Source organism: Plectrocnemia conspersa, unplaced genomic scaffold (assembly GCF_051122295.1).
Source record: "Plectrocnemia conspersa isolate PC_06_02 unplaced genomic scaffold, ASM5112229v1 ptg000009l, whole genome shotgun sequence".
Taxonomy (NCBI): Eukaryota; Metazoa; Arthropoda; class Insecta; order Trichoptera; family Polycentropodidae; genus Plectrocnemia; species Plectrocnemia conspersa.
Genome location: NW_028277173.1, coordinates 6402786 through 6428488, shown reverse-complemented (window position 1 = coordinate 6428488; position 25703 = coordinate 6402786). Strand labels below are relative to the sequence as shown.

General features: G+C 30.9%; 1 protein-coding gene across 1 annotated transcript in view; it reads left to right on the top strand.

Moving 5' to 3' along the window:
- nvy (CBFA2/RUNX1 partner transcriptional co-repressor nervy) overlaps positions 1–25703 on the top strand; it is a 131213-nt gene that overhangs the window by 37660 nt on the left and 67850 nt on the right. Inside the window, exon 2 of the mRNA XM_088192223.1 lies at positions 11389–11494. Within this exon, the coding sequence (XP_088048349.1) occupies positions 11392–11494 (103 nt within the window). The 5' untranslated portion in view covers positions 11389–11391. The remainder of the gene's footprint in view (positions 1–11388; positions 11495–25703) is intronic.

The following is a 25703-nucleotide window of genomic DNA, read 5'->3' as shown; positions in this document are numbered from 1 at the left end:
AACAGAAATAAACTTCAGTATCAAAACTGTTTGGCTAGGTTAACATAAAATCAATCCAATCAAAGGAAATCGAAATATCTGTTGCATCATAGCACATCAAACTTTTCCACTTGAAATTCTGTATATTACTGAAGAATTAAAAAGTAAAAGTGTTACGGTATATGTAGATAAATTAGATGACACAGTAATCAAAAAACTTTCAAGAAGTAGTATCCATAAACTAACGAAAGTTTTTACAGGGCATTATTTTAATATATCCACACCATTTGGAAAACCACAATGATTCACAAGTTAAGAAACTGGGAGAAAAAAGCTATAATTCGGATAAATTATCGCCGTATTAGTTTATACTAATATTATTGCGATTAAAAGAATCTCTGAGGAATAAAATTATGAACGAATAAATATGTTATTTTTATTCCTAATATTTCGTGTAAATTGAAAATGTTTGCAATGGTAACAAACTCAATAATATGTATGTTTAAATGCTTCTATACATTTTTGTTAAAACGATTTATAAAAAAAATTATAATATAATATAGTTTGCACTCACCAAATTTTTCGGCGTCCGTTTTCTGCATACAACTGACACAAACACATTTATTTTCACAATTACACTTACAACTGACACAAACACATTTATTTTCACAATTACACTATATCCTTATTTTTATTTATTTTTTATTATTAACACTTTTAAGGAATTTCACAAATTCTGCAAATGCATGCTGTACATTTCCTTATTCCACGTGCAGAACAAAAAAATGTTTCTACCCACTTTTATTTTTATTGCCTAATAATTTTTCTGCTTATCCGAAAGCCTATTTGGTGGATCGACAGCACAGGCACTACAAAATGTCTTCAGAATCGATGGATTCAACTGAATTCTGCATCCATCCTTTAGCCTTACTCAAAAGAAAAATCTTTGAATTTAATTTTGTTGTTACGATTCAAATTTTGAACACAGAACGAATAAAACAATGCGCATGGAAATAAATAAAAAACTACCTCTTTTATCCATTCCATTGTTTTTTAAAAATATTGATCAACTAGATATGGTCGACGCGATCAACACCTTTCATATATTTATTATAGTCCATTATACATTGAGGCTTTAATATTGTAAGGCTGGTCGTTCTGTTGGTTTTTCACGTGTACATCATTTGGCTGTTATGAAAAGTAGATATCATTTTGAAATTTTGTTTTACAAATTTGGATAAGCATTTAACCTTTTCTGGCATGTTTCATCTGTAGGGGCCTTAATTTTATATTTTTGAGGGATTCTGGCAGACCCATATTATCATAAGAAAGTTACGTATTAAATTTCAATAAAATATCTTAGATTATTTACAAGTTATAGGAAATTTATTAAAAAAGATAATTGTTTGCTATTATTCCGTTCAGCAAAGTTCGGCAAAGTTCGGCAAAAAAAACACGGGCGTTAAGCTGTTAAAAAATAATGTCTGAAAATATTTTTGGCATTGTTTATTTATAATAAAGTAAATATATTTTGCATAAAATATAATGCGTTCAAGAGTCTTTTAAAAATGGCCACTATAATTATTTTTTTCACGTACCTATGATTTTGGCCAAAACCGTTTGTATTTTGACTTTTTTAAATTGCGAATAATATTTTTATAAAATGCAATTATTATTTTTATAAGTAGTGTTCCGACAATTTTACATATATTTATGCATGGCCGAATAAAAGTGTGTTATGGCCGTGCGTGGTTTTTTGTGTATAAATAACCTGAAGGCGCCTCAGCTGTCACGGCGTATGGTCGTGCGTCAGCAAGGATTCTGAGGATGTAAACTCTGATAATAAAGCATTTCTATGGTTAGAGGTGTTTAATTCCGTCGAGAGACGGTGGTCCTTCGAGAAGAAAAGACGACCATCTCCAAAGGGGAGAGGTCGCAACAAGTAGCATTTATTATTTTATATATTAGTAAATATTTAATATAAATAGTATTTTTAAATTAATAAGTAGCACTATATAAATTGCAAATAATATTAAAAATATTATAAAACGTCCTCTTTCTTTAATATTAGTCAATAATATTGATGACAATCTAGTATAAAATTGCGTTTCTTTTTGTTTTATTATATTAAATTAGTTAACACGGCATCACGCTCAAAAATCACCAGTTGTCACTCCCCACTGCGTTTCCCGTGACTCTAACGTGGTCTCACTGTTGTGCGCATGCGCCTGTTAACCAATCAACGTTCACGCATTAATGAACTTATTATATGGAATAGAAATAAATATGAAAATATTTTATATTTATCAAATTTTACAGTTGCGAAACGATTATTTACTGTTCAAACCCAAACCTAACCTGAACAAATATAATGTTATAATGATTAATTTAAATTAGGTTAGAATTTAAATAGCATAGGAAACGCAATGTGGAGTAACAACTAGTGGTTTTTGAGTGTGACGCCGTGCTAACTTAAAATAATCAATAATTTTATTTGTTTTTTGATCTTGTAAATGGCGAATTAAAATAATATAGGAACACTACTACAATATAGTTTATTATTAAGTAATGTAGAAATGGAGTTTTCTAAGAGTGGACGATGAAAAATTTTATCGTTGAAAAGTTGTCAATAAAAAACTTTGTCGTTGAAAAGTGGGCGATGAGTCAATTAAGTTTGAGAACCTATGCTTTAGACTAGGGGTCGGCAACTTGCGGTCCGCGGGCCGTTTGTGGCTCATTTTGATTTTTTTCTGCGGCTCATAGGCGATTGCTCTTTTTTATATGAATATAAAAATAAGTTTTGTTCAAAGCATATTACACATTCTTGTAAGAAATAGGAGTTTAAGGATGTTATTATATGTTATACTCGGCTGTTAGACGGTAAAGTAAAGGTGCTGTTCTAAGAACATTTTTTGATTTACATGTAAAAATGGATATTTTCATGACAAATCATAAAAACTCTGTCCCACATTACATTATATCTAAATAATCTTAATTTAAGGCTGCAGCTTAAAGATCAATTACTGGTTAATAAGTATTTTAGAATTAGGACTTTTTAATCAAAACTACGTTTGATAAAGAAGCATATAATGAAGAAAATTTATATCATACGTGTTGAAAATCTGTACCTGAAAATGGTTGGCAAACACAAAAACCAGCTATATTAGGAATAATAAAGATTTATAATATAAATATAAACCCCTTTAATATTGATATTAACGATTATATATGGGAAAATTCTACATATATTTTTCTACAAAATTAATGATTGTCAAAGATTTTTTTATTTTGTGACTAAATTTCCTGCGCAAAATTATAGTGACTTTTAATGAATAAATTCTAAAAAAAATATTTATAGCTTTTTTTTTAGACTTTATTATTTAGAGTTAATAGTACATATTTTATATAGTTCCAAAATCAGCAAATGGAATTAATCAGATTTCATCTTATGACTTACCAAAAAATAACACTAATACTGAATGATGCCCACGACTTTAAAAAGGTTGTCAACCCCTGCTTTAGACAATTGTTAGTGCAACTTTTACAACCGTGTAAAAAAATTGTATCCGAGCGTGCTATCTGGTTATGGAATGCGACTAAAATTCGTATTATTTATTTTGCACGCGGTTTATAAAGCTTATAAATATCTGCTATTGTCTATTTTGGCATTCTTTTTTTATTATAAAAAAACAAACGAAATCCTCTATTTTGTAAATGTTGCCAGTTGAATGGGTCGTCGTCATAACGCGACTATGTCGGCTTTACTGATCGCGACAGATTCGTATTGTCTTTTCATAACGCAGCCCGAACACGATACGCAACAGCCGAAACGTAGCGTGGGAAAATCGGCACGTGTCGGACGGGTTTATCAGCCTGTGCGATTTGGCTTAAGCCGCGCGTTCGTGAGCACGCGAATGAATCGATACATCATTATTGTTATTATTTGATGTTTTACATATGTATATGGCAGTATATGTACGTGTGTGCACACAACACGTGTTCGGACGCGACACACGTGTGCCAGCACACAGGAGGACTTCCACAAATCACCGGGCTGGCGCCGCGTGTAACGGACGTGACAGATTTCCCTTTAATTTTACACCGATTTGGAAAAGCCCTCTTCTAATGATTTATTAAATAAAAATATGACTATCTTTGTATCGAGATTTATTTTTTCAGATTTATTCAACAAGAGACATTTTACGAATGTGTATGGTATATAAAAAAAAACTGTTTGAAGTGAAGAGGGAAGCGGCTGCTTCAACGGTTTTTTAAGACTCGGGAAATGTTCGGCGTAGCTCCGCTTAGTGAGATTTTGAATAAAATCTATGTCCCAATTAAAAGTATCTGATGAATGTCCTGACGGAATTGTATTCTGAATGGAAGTATCTAATGTACGTTTTGTGCGCGCTTATATACACAGGTCGAAATAAAATAGATTATTTTACTCTATTTACTCTCGATACCTGGACCAATTGCGAGGTTTTAGAGATGTAATTGGATTTTTTGTGTTATGCTGTCTTTCAAGAACGTTGCGCAAATATGGTCTTTTAAGAACGTTTTTGCATAACCACCATAATTTGAACAACTGGATGTACCACAGCATTGAAACACATTTCTTATCATCACATTTGATTTATTTTAGCATTTAATACAATATCATTTGTTAATCTCCGATCGTCACGTACGTCAGTATATCAAAAAATAAATTGCGCAGAAAGTTGTCAAAAGTAACACATTTTTTAATATAACATGTTTTTCCCACGTTCAGAGAACCTTATATAACAAACAACATATAGTATAACAAACTACACACAAGACTCGCAATTGTATTTTTCTGAGTTGCCACTAACACGTAAAATCAAATTATTGAAGGTGTTCATTAAAACAAGAATCGTGTGTATTATATAAATAAAAGTAAGCATACATTTTTTTCTAGTATGTTTTATTTGCAGTATGTTTTTCTATCTCACTCAACCAAATCTGTGGCGATTAGATTTCGACCGCACAAATCTCAACAAATGTGAGTTAGCGCAGTTTGTTTATTTCTAAGCGGTGTTTATCGAAAACAAATCTCAAATTCATTCACGTTTTGGCTACATACACCCGGCCATGTGCCGCTGGTGGCCTGCGCCCCATCACAGGCGCCCCTTTTTGATGCAGCGATCTTGGCCAGATGCCCTCCTTCAGGGACGTCGCGGCGATAGGGCGTGCGCTTAATTTATCGTGCAATAACACTCGGCTCGATACTTACTTAATTATGCCTTGTTCTATCTTAAAGAAGCAGCTGAAAAATAACTTAAAAACTGCTTTTTTATAAATTTATTTATATTTTACAATTTGTACATAAATCTCTAGTATACAAATTCAAAATAAATCTAATTTTATTGCCAAAATGGTCAGCAATGGTCTCAATTTAGACCCCTGTGGTGCACCGTGGAATATTTTTTATTTTAAAGTTTTGCTTCTCTTTTTTAAATAAATATTAAACCATCTTAAAACTATTTCACTTATATTTATAATATTTTATTTATATAATAATATTCTTCTGTCTATTGTTTTGAAAGCTCTATTGAAATTAAAATAAACTGCTTCGATGATTTTGTTCGTATCCTTGACCACCAATCAATCATTTATAACAAACTACTTGTAAATCAGTCTCAGTGTAACGTTTTTTTCTGAATCACGATCGTTGTTCACGCATAATGTTTTGTGAAATAATGAAATCCTTTTATTATTTGATAACTACTTCTTCCATTACATTTTCTGAACAAGGCACCATGTTAATTGTTCTCATTTACTCAACCTTTTCACTAATTTTTATTTAAGCTATAATAATAGCAATTTGTGCTTTATATACTAATTAATGTAATTTAATTCTTAGTATTTCCCATGTTGCTTTAATTATATTTACATGCAATTCATTAATAGTGCTTCAATTTGAGATACTTAATTAAATTCTCCAACTTTTACAAATGTTTCATTATTGTATTGTACTAATTTATTAAACTGAGGTATTGAATTATTTTCAATGTAGTATGTATTTATTTTTTATTATCATATGAGGATCTTTATATATTATTTCATCTATCTTCATATTTATCATGTCATTTCTCTGAAAAGAAGCTATTCTTAATGTGTTGACTGCCATATTTCTACATTATTGGTATGTTTTTAATTTTTTATTTAAAACTTTATATTATGCTCGTTTTGTTTTTATCATTTGTAATATTTTATATGAATCATCTCTTCTTCTTAAAGCATTTTTAACATCATAATTAGACCACGGTTTTGAGTTGAATCGATATTCTGTTTTAAAATTATATGGACTTTTTATTTTGCAATCCACAATATTTTTATAAATATTATACTATGCTTTATTAATAACAATGATGTCTATGATACATTACAGTTATTTTTTTGTTATTCTATTTCTTGTTAAAATTTATTTTTATAATTATCTCAATATTTTTTATAGAAATATATACAGGCGGCCCTCGACTTTCGCACATAATTGGTTCCTGATAATGTGTGCGAATGTTGAATGTACGAAAGTCGAGGGAAGTAAAAAAAATTTAAATTGTGTGTATTTTAAAATATTTATTTATCAAGTAAATATAAGATGTTTAAAAGGCGTTTATGAGACACGTTTAAGTGGGGTTTGCGGGTGTTTCCTTTGAAAAGTCATCAAGAGTTAACTGTTTTCCACTATTCTTTTTCTTTTCTTCATATAGTATTTTATAACATGTTATGTTTTTATTGATCGCCCCACGCACTTGAGATATGCGTTCTCCATTGGGATCACAATCTTTCATAATATTTAAAAATTTGTCAAGGTGCGTGAAGGCTTCATTCATATTTTTCATTGTTAAAGAGTTTTCCAAAATAAACCTGTCTCATCTACATTAAATATTTGGCTAGAGGAATATTCTACATCTTCAATAATTTTGGATAATTAGGAAATAAATTCTTTTGCAGCATCTTTATCCGCATCAGCCGATTCTCTAGTAAATTTAATATTATAAAAACAATACCTCATTTTAAAATTGTAAAACCAACCGTTACTTGCTTGAAAAACCGTGTTAAAATATTTTTTTAATCTATCCTTCCAATCTTTGTGCAAACTAAGAGCTTTTGCTTGAATAATTGAAATACTCAGAGGGACATCTTTTTGATGTTGGTCATCGATCTACGAAGACAAAGATTTTTCCATTTCATTCATGTTTTTTTTTTGCGTTTTTTTTTTTGGAAACATATCATTAAAGATTGTGGAAATATATCTTTATTTTCCACAATTTTGAACGAATTCTTTAATTATATTTTTTATTTGCAAAATTGAACATATCGTAGACCTGTTTGTATCATACGAACGTCCGATTGAAGCAAAAGATTCACCGCTATCAGAACGTTTTTTTAAAAAAAAATTAAACTTAAAAAAATTGTTTTTTTTTAATGTGCGAAATAGCGAATTGTGGGAAAATCGAACGTTCGAAAGTCGAGGGCCGCCTGTACAATAAAACGATCAGTAATTCTTGGAGTTATTTTCACTTTACATTATACTCGTAATGTGCTCGAGTTATTAGTTGTCCTAGTATTTTCGTTATCATATTGTCGTAAACCAAATATATTTGCGCATTTTTCTATTTCTAAGAAATAAAAATTATTACATTTGCTCCAATTAAATTCTATTCTTAAATTAAACGGTATCCATAATTTTATCAAAACTATATTATTTATGAATTCCAAGAATGAATTTGAATCACTATTTGGAAATCTATTTGCTAAACATAATAAAATGGGAATTTTTCCACGAAAATCTTTACTATGATGGACCAGTATGTCTTAACATTATTTTTTATCAGTGTATTATAATTTATGTAATTTCAAATATACAGTATAACATCCCTTGTATGTTTGCGCGTTTGCCTGAACTCTGAATTTCTGAAATGTCGGCAATTAAAAAGCATTTTTTTCATTATTTTGTTTGCTGTCTATTAGTTGTTAAAACATTGTCTGTTATAAATTACATGAAAATAACCATAAAAAACGCAAAACAAAAAGTAGCACAATTGGGCTGTAAATGCAGCGATACACAATAATATACTGTGTTTTTAGATTTGATCGGTTTTTAGTTGTAGTGTCACTCTAATTTATATTTTTTAACCTAAAAAATTAATGCGAGCTTTGTTTGATTTTATAAATCACATAAAAATAAAAAAATAGCTGCTGGAAAAATAAAACTTGCTCGTTTAGATAAATACAATAATAAAGCTTTAATCAGCGTGGTTATTAATAATTTGTAAGCATTGTTGTAAATTCACTTGTACCATCTGCTTATGATTATTTGATTAGAATAGCAAAAAAGGGTAGGGAATAAAAATGTGACGGTTAATTTTAACGATAATATTTCATCAGCATGTAATTTTTTAATGCTTTGCCTGCAAATCTATTGATTTTGTGTTGTGGCAGTCTTTTTCTAAGCCAAATAAATATACTACAAACACGCTTATGGAAATAACGTGTAATTCGAAGCACATAATTTGTAATTAAACGATCGAATAGTATTCACGTGTTTTTTTAACGTTTCTTTATTTAAAAAGTAAACGAGAATTACGTGCAGTGTAACACACTGCATGGGCAGTGGGAAAAGTTCTATATGTAGGTTTTGAATTTAAAAATATTTATATATTATAGTCTGATTTCCGAATAGTTTTTTAATATGTAACAACATATTTTATTATAAAAACTTAACACGATTGATTTTTTAAATATATTTTTATACATGATTTTGTAATATAAAATATATTATGTCGATTATAACGATTTCTTTGCTTTTTTATTGTTATAATAATAAACACGTATTCCATATATTTGATTGCCAATATTCATTGTACTGCGATATCGTATTTAATTAAAATAATATTAATTAAAACCACGAGTTTCAATAAAAAAAATATACAAAACCGCAATTCAAAGCGAAAATTTATTTTTATCTACTGCTCATAACACGACAAAATTGGAATATGCATTATTGTAGTGAACAAGAGGAAAATGACAATAAACGCAATACGCTCAATCACGTACACAATTTGTACCACTAATTAAAATTTCGAGTACAAAACGAAACTCATTAAAACGTCGATCCCCTGCGATAATTAATTGTTGAAGTATTCGTATATAACTAGGATCATTTGTACCACGTTAAGTACATATTTTGCTATTCATAATATTAATAACTCAATTTATTTTATTTTTATAAATCTATAAACACATTAATATCGTATCTGGATTTTTATTGTATTTATTTTTTTGGGCACGCGCTCATTTTCTACCGACCAAATTCCAGCTGGGAACAAAAGCCACGTGTTTTATTTTTACAGTGCGAAACAAACCGCGACTGTATCTGCTCTGTAACAACTGAAATAATTAAACTCTGTTTTATGTCCGGACGTTACGCGTTCGAACCGAAAATGCAGTTTTGTTTTGAATCGTCCGCCACGACCGATTGACGTCTTGGCCATAACGCCTTGTTTATTCGCCATCTGCTTGTTATAAAAAACTAAATATAACTATCTATTGAATATTATTGCATATATTACATTTTATTTAATATGTCGCTATGCAAAATTATCCACAACGTAAACAGATACATGAACGTTGTCAAATCTATTTAAATTATTTCAATAATGTTTGTTTAGTCTATTTTTTGTTGTTGTATATATGTAACAGTAAATGTGTATTACCAGTATAGTTATATTTTCACTAGCGTTTCAGTGAATTCATATGTAGAATTCGTATATTTCTACTAGGGATTACTAATAGGCGCTAGTTAAATTATTCGATGCTCTAAAATGTCTATGAAACCTAATTTGACAGTTGCAAAACGTCTATTATTAACTTATTCTAATTCAAGATAAAAACTTTTTTTGGTACCGCTTTAAAATTTATATTCTAAAAAAGTTTTTCTCGCTAATAAAGAAAGCGTCCGCTTATAAATTGTCACACGCTTCTGAGAAAACTCCTTAAATCGCCAGGCGTCAGGGATATCAACAGTTTTGAGCCGCGTCAGACAGTGGATCTTGGGTCGTCGACACAGACTATATTTTTTTTGTCACCTGACGCAGATTAGCTTGTCGCCTAAGCCCCCTTTCAAATGCTTTAAATTTTTCAAACAAACAAACCAATATAACAATTGCGAAACATTCATTTTCTGTTCTAACCCAGACCTAACCTGAACGAATTAATCAAACTTAAATTGATCTAGTAAAGGTTCGAAAGCTTCGGCTTAGGTTAGATATGAATTTGGTTTAATTTATTTTAAATAAAATAGTATTTTGTCTAATGTGGCACCACAATTCTGTGACTTTCATTTCATATAAAAACACGCATATTAAATCATTCGTTATGATACTGTAACATACATACTGCTTTTAAAATTAAAATTATTTTAAGAAACATCCAACTTAACCTCATGGAGAGATCATTAGAGAATTTTGTTTAAGAACCAGGGACGTCATTTCAGTTTTTTCAATGGGAGATAAAAGTAGGTTAGTCAGTGGTCGTTTTTTAATATTTTTATTTCATTAAGATTCATATGGCAAATGCCCCCCCCCCGCCCACCTGCCTGTATTTGATAGTCAATTCTCGTGTGTATTATTCCATGTATTGTCACGCCTCTCCTGACCAATCAATGGACGCATTTCGCATTCTCCCATTGTGCAGACAATAATTTGCGTGCCGTATTTTTGAAGGCGTATAAGTGTTTTATAATTGTGGTCGTGACCAATAGGATTTATAAGCAGGGCCGAACCATCAAAGCCGAATTAGGGCGGCCACTGGCACTCGGACAACATCTGCTACACTTTTTCTACACTAATTGCCTGGCTATTAGCTCTTATGGCCCTGCCGCACCAACTTACCGACGACGACAACCATGACAAATTGTCAGATCGCACATAATTTGCGAAAACATTCGCGAGAGTGACATCTGAGTTAAGTTCTCTCGATGGATTACAAGGGAAAATATAAAAGTCATTACCCATTTTTTCTAGCCATACAGCTCTATTACTATTAATTTGCATTGAAATGTAAATAAAAAAATTTGTGGCTTTAAGAAAATATTTTTCAAAAACAGTTTTTAAGAAACGGCCAAGATCAATACACCGGCGATCAGTAATGAAATGGTAGAAGAACAATGATATTATGTTCAGTTTGCAACATGTTTTTAGCGTGCATCCTTTCCAAGCAAAGAGTAGTTTTTGAGCGGTACTTTAATGTGATTATTGGATGTGCTATGCATGCAATATTTCTAATTATAATGCAATGATTTAGTCGCGAAATTTGTTCCTATTGTTGTGTGAATTATAATTTATGTACACAATCTAAGACTTTATTTACTATCTTTTGCAGATTATGGAGAATAAAGCCATAAAAGAAGAGCCCGACAAAGATATGACGCCAAATTCAGCATCCTATCCCGCGGCAGTTACAGGATCCGATCATCGCCGCGGAAAAAGTGAGTATATTATATTATTTTAATATTATTAACCACGGCCTCATGAATAAAATTCAATCTTTGCACCCGCGTGTGGGGTGCTTAACGTAATTATTCGCAATAAGGCGTTAAGTCGGCACTTTTTCATATAAATTGTGAGATTTTCCGCGGCGCTAGTGGGAGAGAGGACCCACCTGGGAGCATTATTTTTATTACCATATTATGGGAGATCAGCGAGCGGGTAATAAATACCCCATCGCCATTACCGGGTAATAAAGGATAATTTAAAAAAGTTGCTTACTGTCTCGGACGGGCGTGGTTTTTTATATTCATTTTTCAATTTACCGAAATGGAATTTTTATAAATCTGTGATTCGTTTATATAAATTTTTATTGAGATAATTTTTTTTAATGCATTAATCGATTTTTCCTATTCATACTGTGTTTATGTAATAATATAGATATATCATATTGTACGTAGAGATCTACTGTTTGCGATTACTTCCAATTGTTGAGAGAAATGCGGGATACGGGTTATACTAATAAATTGTTCAACGATCAGTTGTTTCAAACCAGTAGATTTTCAAATTAATGTTTTTTTTATATAAATACATATATTTCATGAAAAATATGCTTAAGAAGTAAAAGCATAAAGTAAATTATGAGATCTATTAATATCTATTACCTTTTGAAAATTTTATTCATTATAAAAATACATATCATTTTATGTATATAGAAAAAAAAACGTGAGAAGTAGTTTAAAACATAGGATCGGTAAAGACTATAATATTTTTAGGTCATATTACTTAATAATATTTCCAAACGTAATTTGTTTTCCTTTACAAGTTTATTTCATGTTCTTTCTAGCAAGATAATATAAAGTATTGAGTGGTATTAATCGCCGACTATTTATTTGAAAGATCAAGGTTCGATTGAGTGTTTTTCAATTTTTATTGTATCAAGGAGATCAGAATTAGTTAATATTATATAATGATAATTAAGGGCGGTTCTTGGGGCGCCAACTGGGGAGTTAAAACGTCTAACAATTGCCGTATTATTTCTGGCGGATTCACGCTTAACTGTTTCCTGGCTTCTGCTGCCACAGCGCCCCCCTGAAAGGCAAGCACTAAAGTGGTGATCACCGACGTGATCTGGACACGAAAATCTAATTCGCGATTCACAGTTTTCTGGCTTCCGCTATGACATTGCTTTTAAAGAGCGGGCGATAAATATAGATATTAATTTTACATTTATTAAAAAGGGACTGCATTGAATGGTATATTTTTAATGTTAGCATTGCAAAGAAATAATAAATATTTTTTAGCTTCGACTCGATGATAGTCTCATTGGAAGGTGGACGCTAAATTGGTGACCGTGATCTGGACACAAAAATTTAATTCGCGCCTCACCATTTCCTAGTTTCCGCTACCATTGCGCTCCTCTATAAGGAAGGCGCTAAATATAAATAATAATTTTACATTAATTAAAAAGTGTTTATTTTAAATATTAGCATAACAAAAAATTACATTTTTTTTAGCTTTGACTCGATGGTAATCGTTTATTTTACTTTTTGCATCTCGGACACTTTGGATAGCTAATATTATATTCTTTGTTCTGTGGTTACCATACAGTTGTTTTTGCTGCTTTTTTAAAGCGTTGATTTACTATTTCTGAGGTCTTAAATGCGTGATTTTATATAATAATAACACAATACAAAACTACGATGTAGTTATTTTGTCTTATTAATAATTTTTAAATGTAGTGATTTTATTTATTTTTAATTACTTTCAAAAAATAATTGATTTTTTAATGTATGTTTTATATGTAGTGTGTATGGAAGGGGTAACAAATTAGTTTTTGCCTGGGGCGCTAAATAAGCTAGGACCTATATTTTTTCTAATAATTAATTTAAAATTATACATATTCGGTATTGAAAATACTTTATTAATGAGCTACTTATAAATATAAATCTAATATGTTTGTAACAACAAAATATATAAGAAACATATTTAATTATTCAAGACAAAAACGGTAGTACAGTAGACTTTAACTTTAACCCGTTACTTGCAGTGTGAGCGAGCCAAAATGAGGATATCTCCCCACGTGCCTAATTCGTACGTACGCATTGTAAAAAATTGTATGAGTATTTTCTAGTCCCCCAATTACACGCACCCAAATAGCACGTCCACAATTTACCGTGTTATTGGGGGGTTTACTGTTTATAACAGTTACATTTATTGTTAGTTTTATGTGATATACACAATAAATAATTTTTAGAAAGAAAATTGTAGTTAAATGAAAATCTACATCAAAATTATTGTATTGTATTAAGCTGCAATTAAAGAAATTTAAACAATTTTTGATATTAAAAATAAATTGTTTTAGTGAAAATCAATAAATAAGAATATTTTTATAACTACTTTAAACATTTTTTAATATAAACATATTTAATTAAATTTATACACAGCTTCATAAAAGTGCAGTTAAAATTTACTTTCCGGATCCTTATCTTATAGTTGTTTTTAAGCAATGTTAGTTTTTGTTTTAGATGCAATATAATAAATTTCAATGATTTTAAATCTTCAGTGAAGTATTCATTTCTCGATTATTATTTACTATAAAAGCAGCTAGAACAAAATTAAAGCCTCATAGACTTTCGCGAAACTAAAATCATACATTAAAAATATTTTTTATGTATTTTTAAATCCTAGCAAAAATCTTACTAAGTCCTACTAGTCTAAAAAATGTACCAAAAATTGCGACGTATGATCGCATAACAAAAAGATTCAATTCTCTTTTATGAAAATGCCTGGGCATGCATCATTCGATTTATATAAAAACATTTTGCAAAAAAATTTTTTACTACTTCTTATAGAGTAAGGTATTAAATATTGAAGCTGCTGCTCAAATACATTTTAAAATTTTACACCACTAGAAAAAATAACAATTTTTATTAATTAGCAAAAACTTATTTCGATTAATTAAGAAATTTATTACTAAAAATCTTGTTATTAAATCTTAATTATTTTGTTAGCAATCTAATAGTAAACCGTTGCCACTTTAGAAAAAAATGCATTGAATGATAGACTTTTTAATATATAATCGTTTCCCTTTACCTCTATAACGTCGTTTATCTAACCCTTCTTTTGATTATTCGTAAGATTTTAGCTTAAAAAGTTTAGTTAGTCGTTCTCTGTTATACGCACAAACATTTTGTTTAAATACCACTCATTTTATATTATCATGCTTTAAGGTACTGATAATACTTTGAATTAAATTATCGTTGACAATGGGAAAGAAAAATCTCAAGTTTGCAATCTCTGCGCGTCTGATTTGTGTCCAATCTGAAAAATAAGAAAGTTTCCAGTTATTTAGACATAGAGAGTTGCGGGTCCCGCATGTCTCACGACCTCGGACCACTAGTAGATGCAGGTCCCTGCACACATTTCAACGAGATTTGGAAAAATCAATCAGACCCACGCGCGTCTTTGAATCGTCTCATAAAATACACGTCTCTGGAATTATGCGATTCATGCGTGAATTTTTATATAATAAAAGCTTAAATATATGTACACGTGGAGGCAGTCAAGCGTTTGACACAATCTGATGTACCTATGTGAATTTACGCTAAACTGAAAAATGTTCAATAAGGGTACCCTCACGTTTGCATTGTTCGTTTGTTTGGTTTTACGTTAACCTTAAATAGATTATTTATGTTTGTAATACTTTAATGTTTTTGAATATACGAGGGATATTCAGAAAATATTTTATTTTGCAATTGACTTATATTACTTTTAGAAAAAAACATAATTTATTTTTCAACACATTCATCATAAAACTCAATGTATTTGGTAGAGCTGGAAATTAGTTTTATGATTCCAACGTCATTTAAATTTAGCGGATGATTTACCAGTAGACTTTTATTTATTTATTTTATTAATTTATTTAGCTAATATAGCTAATTTAATCAAAACATACATATAAAACATAAACAGAATATAAATAGACTTTAACATTGTAATTTATTTCTTAATGCACAATGGTGTTTCTTTATTCCATTGAGGAAACCCACTACATTTTTATTTTTGCGGATATTTCTTGATTATTATTACATTATTTAAATATACAAATTCACACCTCCGTACAATACTCCCCTGGCCGTACTCGTTTTTTATACCTATCATTAAATTGTCTCTATTTCTAGTATTAAATATATTAATATTAAATAAGTATATCGAACGAATATCCGTATCGTGTGCTTTAGTGCTAATAGTAGAGGTCTAAACCCAAACTTGCCATCTCTTTCTCAATTATGAATGATGATATAATAGATAACTCTCGAACTGACTGTTTTAACGCAAATATAGTTTAGTATTAAAAAAAACAATATTTGTCTCCCATTTTCCTCGCAAAAAGTAATTTAAAATTAATAATCTATATACATTAAGCCATTAACGCACAATCGCCGATAGCCACCGCCGGGAGTGTAAATTACCCCACACGCTCAACTCCGAACGGCGCTTTTAATCGACGATTATTCACAAGTGTTCGCCGTACAAGTCGGAAAATTTACTTTCGCGTCACCACCCCGGGAAGTATACCAGTAGTGGTAGTAGTAGTAAGAAAAAAAGAGCTAAATTTACTTAGGCGCTAACGTCTCGGCGCTGCCGGCGGCCACTTAACCCCTTGGCGGCCGGCGCAGGTGATTTGTGCCGAGATCCCGTTTTAATTTTTAACGATTTACAGCGTCGGCGCCGCGCTTTCTTATTGTCGTTTTTATTCCGGCGCCGGCCCTGCGTGATTTATTTGTTTGAATTTCAAATCCGCGCCTTTAATCCGCCCGCCGCCGTATTTTCACACAGAGCGCAGCGCTCAAATTAACGCGCAAAATGGCCGACCGATTGGCGGTGGGGAGAGGTGGTAAGAGGGGGGAGTAATTTTGGTGCAGATGTGAAAAAACGTCGTCCATGTCAAATTAAATCGCAATAATTTCACTCCAAGTGCTTATACGCGTCAAGATATGTATATATGTAGGGTACGGTATGACAGAAAAACTCATGGAACAACCAGTATAAAAATAATCCATAAATCACAGATTACAGATGATTAATGGACGTACAATAAAATCGAATATTTTTATATTTATTTGAAACCGTGTGAATCAAATTTGACCGGTTTCTACAATATTTGTGAATATATTCAATAATACGCGAAAAACCGCCTTGCAGAAAGTTTCATTAAAATAAGATAACGCAATATTGAAATTTCATTATAAAATTGATATAGGTTTTAAGCAACATCAAAATCGTAAACGAAGCATAGCTTAGCTTACAGAATTTGATATTTAAAATCGGATATTCGATTCCTCAAAATTTTTCAACAAAGATCCACAATTTTTTTAATTATTTATTAACCTAATTTGATACAATATAGAAAGGTACATCATATAAAAATATTTTACTTATTTTTTATTATGAAACTAATTATAATATTACTGTTTAATTATCATATTTTTTGAAAAAATCTCTTGATTTTTCGATGTATAAGACTTTCTATATACCTAGATCGCACACCACGTGAAGAGTAATCTGAGACGAAAGATTTTATTCATTCCGTCGATTGCTTATTTTTTATAATATAAGAAACAATGTATGATTTTATTGAATTGTATGTTTGTATATGTGTAATGGGGGATGTGAATATTTATAGCTATCCTTTATGCTATATAAATTAATATCTGAGCTTGTATTTGTATGTTTCAATGATAGTTTTTGAATAATTTCTTTCTAGCTATTATTCTGCAACTGCTAGATTTTTACGGGTTTTTTAGACTGTAACTTACCTAATATTATCTTTTTTTATTTTTTTATTTGACGATTACATAAAACCCAAACTCTTAAAATTTAACTTTATTATTATGTTTTTAAATTTACTCTTTGCTAGTTGAAGGTTTAGGAAATTGAGGTTTATTAAATAGTCGTTTAGGTTAAGTCTGCTAAATAATGTTACTTATAGTACGGTGACCAGTATTTACATACTTAATTAATTTTTCAACAAGTTATATGTTAGTAAAAGCACGATTTATTGCTTTTGAAACTGTATCAATTTTCATGAACAAGCCTGATGCTATAATATATTTTTTATGTTGTTTCTGTTGTAAAAATTGTTTCAAACAAAAGTGAAATTTTAATGAGAAAAATGGAATTTAAATATTTTATATTTTAATTTAAAAATAATGATATAAAAAAAATATTTTAGCCTCACGTATAATTTTTAAAAACTTTATTGTTACGAGGACATACCATTTCTTATTTTTAATAAGTAAAATAAATAGAGGATTGAATCCTTGAATAATTAAATGGCCATTCGAGAATCTGTTAAATCGCCCGCACGTGTTTTTGTTGACTTTTGTACGTTTGTTTATAAAACATGTGATTTTATGATATTCTACGCCTTTCTAAATGTAGCTATAAACCATGTTTATTCAATCAATTTTAACTAATCGTTTTAATTTCTGTCATTGAGGAAATTATACGTGAAACTGTTTCATATATACATCACAGTCAAATCTAATCATTAAAGATCAGATAACAAATTTTGCAAAAGGTATAAATATTTTTTAGATTGAATATATTTTTTTATGAATGAAAGAATCGGATGTATGTCTGATTTTTTTAGTATTATCGTCAATAAGTATTTTATACATTGAACATAAATACTACAACAATACTATGAATAGTTTTAGGTAACGGTTGATAAGTATATCGAACGTATATTCGTATCGTGTGCTTTAGACCTATTAGTAGGGGTGTAAACCTAAATTGGCCATCTCTTTCTCAATTATTCATAATAATGAAATAAATAGCTCTCAAACTTACAACTCAGTTCTCCCAGACCCAGTTCTCAAAAAGCTTAGGAACACCTGTATTACATACATATGATCTCACAGACACAATACAAATTAAAAACTTAAGCTCGAGATCCTATAATTAATAAACAGTGAATATTAATTATATTACTCTATTGTGCTGATTTTATAATATCTTTATGTAAAAATACATAATATATTCATAATCCATTTTATACAGAAACAAATTTTATATTTGAGTTTTATAAGTAATTTTAATGATAATATAAAACAGAATAAACAATACTAATCGTATATTAATTATATGAATTCAAGCTCAGAAAATCAAAAATTAAAATAATAACCAGCACTATAGCATAATCGGTGACTAAAACCTGAAAGACCAGGGTGCGAATCTCACATGAACTTTTGTATTTTATAATTTCTAATATGTTTGGGAGTAGTGATTATTATATTATTATAATTCCGACCGTAATGTTATCCCAATCACACAATAAATATCGCGATTAATAATTCAAGTAAAGCTATGTCATACAAATTTGATATAAAAAATATTCTTATAATGAGCTACTTTAGCTGTAGAGAGTATGTTTTAAAAATAGTAAAAATAAAGTTCTTTGTGATTTTATTACAGTGTAGAAAATTTAGTTATCAAAATAAAATAATTATAAAATACATAAACAATCTACAGTTTTATTTATGGGAAATATAACATCGGCGCTTAATTAGGACTTTCCCCAGTGTCAACGCTGAAGAGCAGTGTTGCCATCTGTTACAGGCTAAGTAACCAAACGGCTCCCGACGTAGCGCGGGGCTTTGCATTAGTTTACACACGGGATATAATTTCAATTTTCACACTGGTGCTCGACAAACATTTTTTTTAAATACACATCTTCATCTGCAACACTTCAAACAAACAAAAACCAGCAGATTAACGAACATTTTTCACAAAAGGGGAGACGGGGTAATATCGAACATTTTTATTATTATTTTAATGCAGATTGTCTATGAGGAATTGCGTTAATTTGTTTAGGAAGTGAAATGGACGTTCGAGTGGGCGGGTGGAGTGGGGGTTGTGTGGATAGGGGTTGTAGAGGGCTGGTCCGGGTATTACCAAGCCATTAGCCAGCTCGGCCGTGGGGTGGCGAACAGTTTGCTAAACGTGCCTCGGGACGCACTCCGCGGATTGGGGAATAGGCACGATCCTATTATGGGATCGGCGATCGTAGTAATGCAAAAATGTACCGCAATTAATATTCGATTCGACGCGTGAGACACACCCAATTTTTCTCCATCGTCGATTAATACAAATGTTTGTCAGAAAATAAATTATGTGGTAGTAAGTTCTATAAAAAAATAATTCGAACTATGCATTAAAATATTTTAATTTTAAACGTTCTATTAATAAAACTACTCCACTAATGTACAATCAAACATTTAAATTTAATTTAAAATGTAAATTTTATTCGCCCGCTTAACCTTTCCTTTATTGTGCCAAATAAATCCGTGCGTTACTGTGCTGTGTAGTCTATACACATGCAAAAATTAGTGATTTAAATATTTCTGAGATACTGACTAGAATTTTTCCCCATTAATAGATTATTTATAACATTAATTAAACAACTACTAAATGAAAACAACATGTTTTGCTAAAGGATGTCGGATCAAATTTGAGAAAAATAATTTCTCTATGAAACCTATTGTAACTCAATGGTTTTATAGTGTTACGATTTGCTATAATATATATTTTATTGAGTGCTAACTTCTTAAAATCCTCAATAAATATCGACAGCACAGTGTCGAAATCAAAACACTGTGACCGCGCAATATATTTAGCCATAACACTCGTGTAGGTCGGCCAGGACGCTTTAACCGTTGCGGGCCACGGGGGCCACCTGGACTTGACCACAAAGCGAATTAGCGCAGCCCGGGGCCTCCTTGCGAATTTCTTGCCCTCCTAATCGTCCGCTAATGCTAATCAAAGGGGACAAAGGGCCCCGAAAACGATAACGATCCGCTCAGGGCCCACTATCAAAAGCGAAACATGACAGCGGAGGTCGATCTTTCACGAGATTCTTTGGCGAAGCGATGGCGATGGTGGGGGTTCGTTATACGCTTTTTGAAAAAAAAACCTATCAACGCCAGACAAACGTCAGCGGCAGAAGGGAAATAATATAACAACAACGAATAATAAGAAAAAGCTCTCTCATTAACTTGGTGCAAATTTTCCATATTGATTTCGGCCCGAAAACAAAAATTAAGCGAGGCTTCGTATAAGACAATTTGAAAACCACTACCTAAAGCTTACTAATCCATTCCCTAGTAAAGTCACTGTGCAACTGAAACAATTAAAAAAAATACTTTAATACAATTATGTTTATTTATTAGGTATTTTATGTTTAGTTCTGTCACAGATTCTGGTAATGAATATTTTTATAGAATTTTTCGGTGTGCTTATAGTTTCGGGTTTTGAGGCCGAAGGGGTGTGACTTTGCAGCTAAAATAGACGTTGAAAATTTTTAATTACAATTTATTGTTATTAAGTACAATTTACCACAAATAAATAGTGTCGATTTGTATTTCGTAGACTCTTAATATGAACGCTAGATAATCGAGCGTTTCGTGGATTGCTTTTGACGTGGATTCTAAACAGAGACCCCTTTGAATTTGGCTAGAAAAATGCATATTATTTAATGAAATACTGTGAAGCTTAATGAAATAAAAATAATCACTAACCGGGTAACTTTCGTCCCCCTCATACCTCTGAAAAAATCTGAAATGCCATCCCTGTAGTGGTTTTACGTTTCGAATCGTTTGATTGACTCATCTCATATCGTGTGATCGTCTTGTCTCGAATCACTTGATCGTCTCCTCTCAAATCGTGGTGATCATCTGACAATGTGACAAATTATCATATATGCTATACTCTTAATTCGAGACAGCTCTGGTGTATCTTATATACGGATGTTGGTTGGCCAATTGCATCTCTTGATTATTCGAGCAGCAAAAGTGAAACTAAAATATATTGTCTCGCGTGCTTCCTTTACGCACAAAATTGTAGTTTTTCTAGTGTTTACGAGCGGTTATTGTACTAGTAAGTAGACGTTTTGTAAAATTACGCAACTGTGGTATTAAGTATTCGCTTATTGTTAGTTAAGCCTTTAGACAAAAGTGATATTTTAAATGGTCTAAAATTCTGGTTGAACTTCCCACTTTAAGTGATGAGTTAATTTATACACATTTGTTAATTTGGTAATATACACCTGGAAATAAGATAAATTTACGTATTTTTCCATAATTATTTCTCTTGTTATTTATTTATTATTATTTTATATGGCATTCCTGGTAATTATAGAAAAACAGTGATTCTCAACATTTTATTGCTATGGTTTATTTTATTATTATTATGTTTTAAAATGTATTTAAACACTTTTCTAAATATTATTATTAAATTTCAATAATTTATTTAACGCTTTTGAGGATTTTTTCATATTAATTCATAGGCTCTCAATATTTTTTAAAAAAAAAATTATGTAAATTTAATTTATTGGTATTATTTTCTATATGAATCATTTACATTAAATTAAATTTAAAAAAATATTATGTAAATATAATATTTTTTATTTCTCTAGTTATTTATGTAAATGTATTTCAATCTGGGGTACCTCAAAACAATCGATTATAGACAGTCGAAGACTTTTAACAATCTTTATTCAGCGAATTATCTGATTCTTGGAGTGAACCTGGAAGCGAAGAAATGAAGAGCTTTTGTGGTAACTTGTGTTGTAATTGTTGTACCTCGCTTTATACTTATTTACGGTAAGCAACAGTGGGCTTCTGCCGCACAAATGCGGTTCGCGCTTTAACCTGTACGTTACACCTGACGTTTCGGATCAGAGCGGCCCTCTTGTCTGGGTTTAACCACAGAGGGCTTTGTGTGCGGCCTCGGTGCCCGAGGGCCGGCGCGTCCGCAATGGACAAAACCGAACTTCTGGTCGATACAAACGATTCGCGACGAGCTCAAAGGAACTCTTGTATCAGATGCTGATTGCCCCGCGGCGCCAGGCTAACGTTACAAGGGCTATTTCAAGAAACGTAAGGAAATTTCCAGAGTTATGTCCGATGCGGATAGTGAGAGATGTGAACGTAAATAAGGGGTTGAGATGATTTAAGTGTGTCTTTAATTCGTTGGAATTAATAATTATGTTGGAGATAGGAGATTTTCATAGCATATGTAAAGTCTCATTTTTAATTGCAGCAACCAATTGACACTATCGATTTAATAACTGCAACTCCACATAAATAAAAATAAGGTAGACTTGTCTTTGTTTTCCCTCCGGAGAATATTTATTAAAAAATAGTGACATAGAAACCGTCACAATTCAAATAAAAAGTAATGTGTTTGGTAGCTCTGTTATTGTTATTGACTTGGTAGCTCTGTTATTTTAACTAGAGATTTTAATTTTCTAGTGCAATCTTTAAAAATTAATTTGACTGTTAATTTATTATTAAAAATAATAAAATTGCTTAAAATATTTAATTCTGATATCTATCTATAAAACCGGAAATAACATAGTGATTACTAATTAAGAAAATTGTGAGATGCTAACCTGTGCTTTATTGACGCGATATATATTGACACAAAATTATTCCCAACGACAAACGCATAAAAAAGTCGCGCATGTGATTCGTAAAATTGCCAAATTAGTGAAGGATAATTAGGCAAATAACGTAGTAAACCAACTGAAAAATATATTAAAATTTAAAAAAATATCTCCCTGGCTAAATACTCTTAGATAAAATCTTCACAAAAAAAACTTTTATTTAATGTCTTTTCATCCTGAAATTAAATAAAATTTTAAATATCACGCGGGTAAATGGTTCATCGGCGATTTATCCAGAAAACTATAATCTAAATTAATAATTTTTCTCTTCGAATTTTCAGCCAATCTCACCGTAATCAATTTATTGGTCAATATGGGAATAAATAATTTTTAAACATACTACGCATCATCACTATGCTAGAGTTGCTTAGTGATCCCCAGAGTTGAATACCGTACATCCAAATAAGCTTAAGGATGGATTTATATCAGGCGCGTACGGTGAGATACATTCCCTTTCGCTCGCTCGCGTGTTAAGTGACGAGAGTAAATGAGAAGAAGTGGGCAAGCGGAACGCATATAACGCAAGCCCTTATCTTTTACTGACTCTTGTCACTTAACGATTTATATACGAGCAGCTTATTTTCCTATCATATTGGGAGGTTTTGCCTATCAGCTTGTAATCTTTCAATCCAAATATGTGTTATCCATGTATTTTTTTGTCAAGTTTGTTTGTTTTATAATTTTGTTTTATAATTGGACGTAAGAACATGTTTTATTTCTCATGGTAAACGTAACATAACTTGTTTTCATTTAGCCTTTAAATATGCAGTCATTATTATATTTTGTTAATGTTTTCTTGGAGATAAGTAACCGCTTTATTCGAATTCTCGTGAAAAGACATAATAACTCTGTCGTCAACAAAAGTTTCGCATGTAGTTGGCATAAAGTACAGTACAGTTGTAGTGTGTATAAAGTACAGTACTAGTCCTAATACACTGCCCTATGGTACTCTATATTTTACTAGAAAGACGGAGGACTTTTTGTCTTGATATTTTACTATAAAATATCTATGATTCAGATATGACTTCATGGTTTCATATACATAACAAGGTAGTGTCATTTTGATTTTATATTATAATCTCACATGCGACACTTAGTTGAAAGCCTTACTTATATCCAGGAAAGTAGCGGAGAAGAAATTCCTCTCTTGTAGATGTTTATTAATCTCATTTGCCATTTAGTGCATTTTTCGATAACCAAATTGCTGACTTGTGATTATCTCTTGTATCTGTAGTACTGGATTTATTCTATGTCATAGTAGCTTCTCAAACATTTTTAATAAAATAAGCAAAAATTTCAAATTCTTTCCTGGTTTTATTTTCAATTATTATTTTGTACTCCTTTTGGTAGTTCTTTTGACACTTTTTCTGTAATTAAATCATGCCATGGAGCTTTTTTGAGTCTTAGGTCATTTTTAATAATGGAAATAATTTCTCATTTTAAAATTTACTTATATCTTCGCTTAGTAAAATATTTAAAAAAATATATAATCGCTGCTAAAAAATCAAATAATAAGCAAATAATTTGACAGTGGTTATCCAAATATCAGATAGCAAAGCCTGAGCTCACTGTAAAAAAACATTTTGTATGTTTGGTGAGATTACAAAATAATTGTTAATTACGAAACATTCAAACTTGGCCAAACAATAACAGCAAGCTTTCAGTGTAATTATCTGGATCTTTAGAATTTATTAAAAAGCCTGCACTTTTCATCAGATGTTGAATAGTTCAACAGCACTCTTGATAAAATCAAGGAGCTGGACTGAAAGGTTTTATCTCATCCACCTTATTCTCCAAAACTTGCTCTTTTTAAGTAGTATTTATTGTGATCGGTGCAATACTTCTTAGATGGAAAAAATCAAATTGTAGACGATCAGAATATTTTTAATTAAATCTTCCAACATGTTATGCTGATGGAATGAAAAAAATTCAATAATTTTTTTTATTCCGATCCAGAGACGTAAAACTAATTTGAGACTGAAAATAATAAAAACGTGTTATTTTTAATTGGTTTATTTCCATATTCATACAAAAAACTATAGTTTATTGTATAGTAGAGTTTTGTTTAACTCATAATAACATATCTAGAATCATAAATTTTAAGTTTTCCATATAAATTATCTGTATCATAAATTTTATAAAAAAATTTGAGTTTCATTAAAACATTCTATATATGTTGCAATCTGATTCAATGTTGTATTTTACGGAAAAAATAAGTTTTCGATGAAAGAAATGAGAAAAAGTGTAAATCAAGTTAGTAACTGTAAAACTAGGACGTGGGCCAATAAGTTTGAGAACTACTGAGCTATATTTTAGTGGTGTCGAAAAATTTATACGGTTCACTGACATCCCTTCCTTATAAACTCGGAATAAAAACATGCATTAATTACGAATTGACGGCGTTAAGTTTTTAACTGCGAAACCACGATAAATCTCCGGCTCGGCCGCCAACGAGGTTGACTTAACCCCTTAACAACACAATAAGGGATAAAAGTGAAAACAATGAGCCCGCGAAGGTCGGTCGGCCGGGGGAGGGTTTTCCGACAGATTTTCAAACCGGAACACAATAAATAATAAGCCATTATTGTCTTTTAATTTATAACGAAAACTCGACGACGTAAAAACCGGTCCAGTCAGTTAGCTCAACCCAAACCTTGTTCCGAACGCCGACGAACAAAGCCCCAAGAAAATAAGCGGTC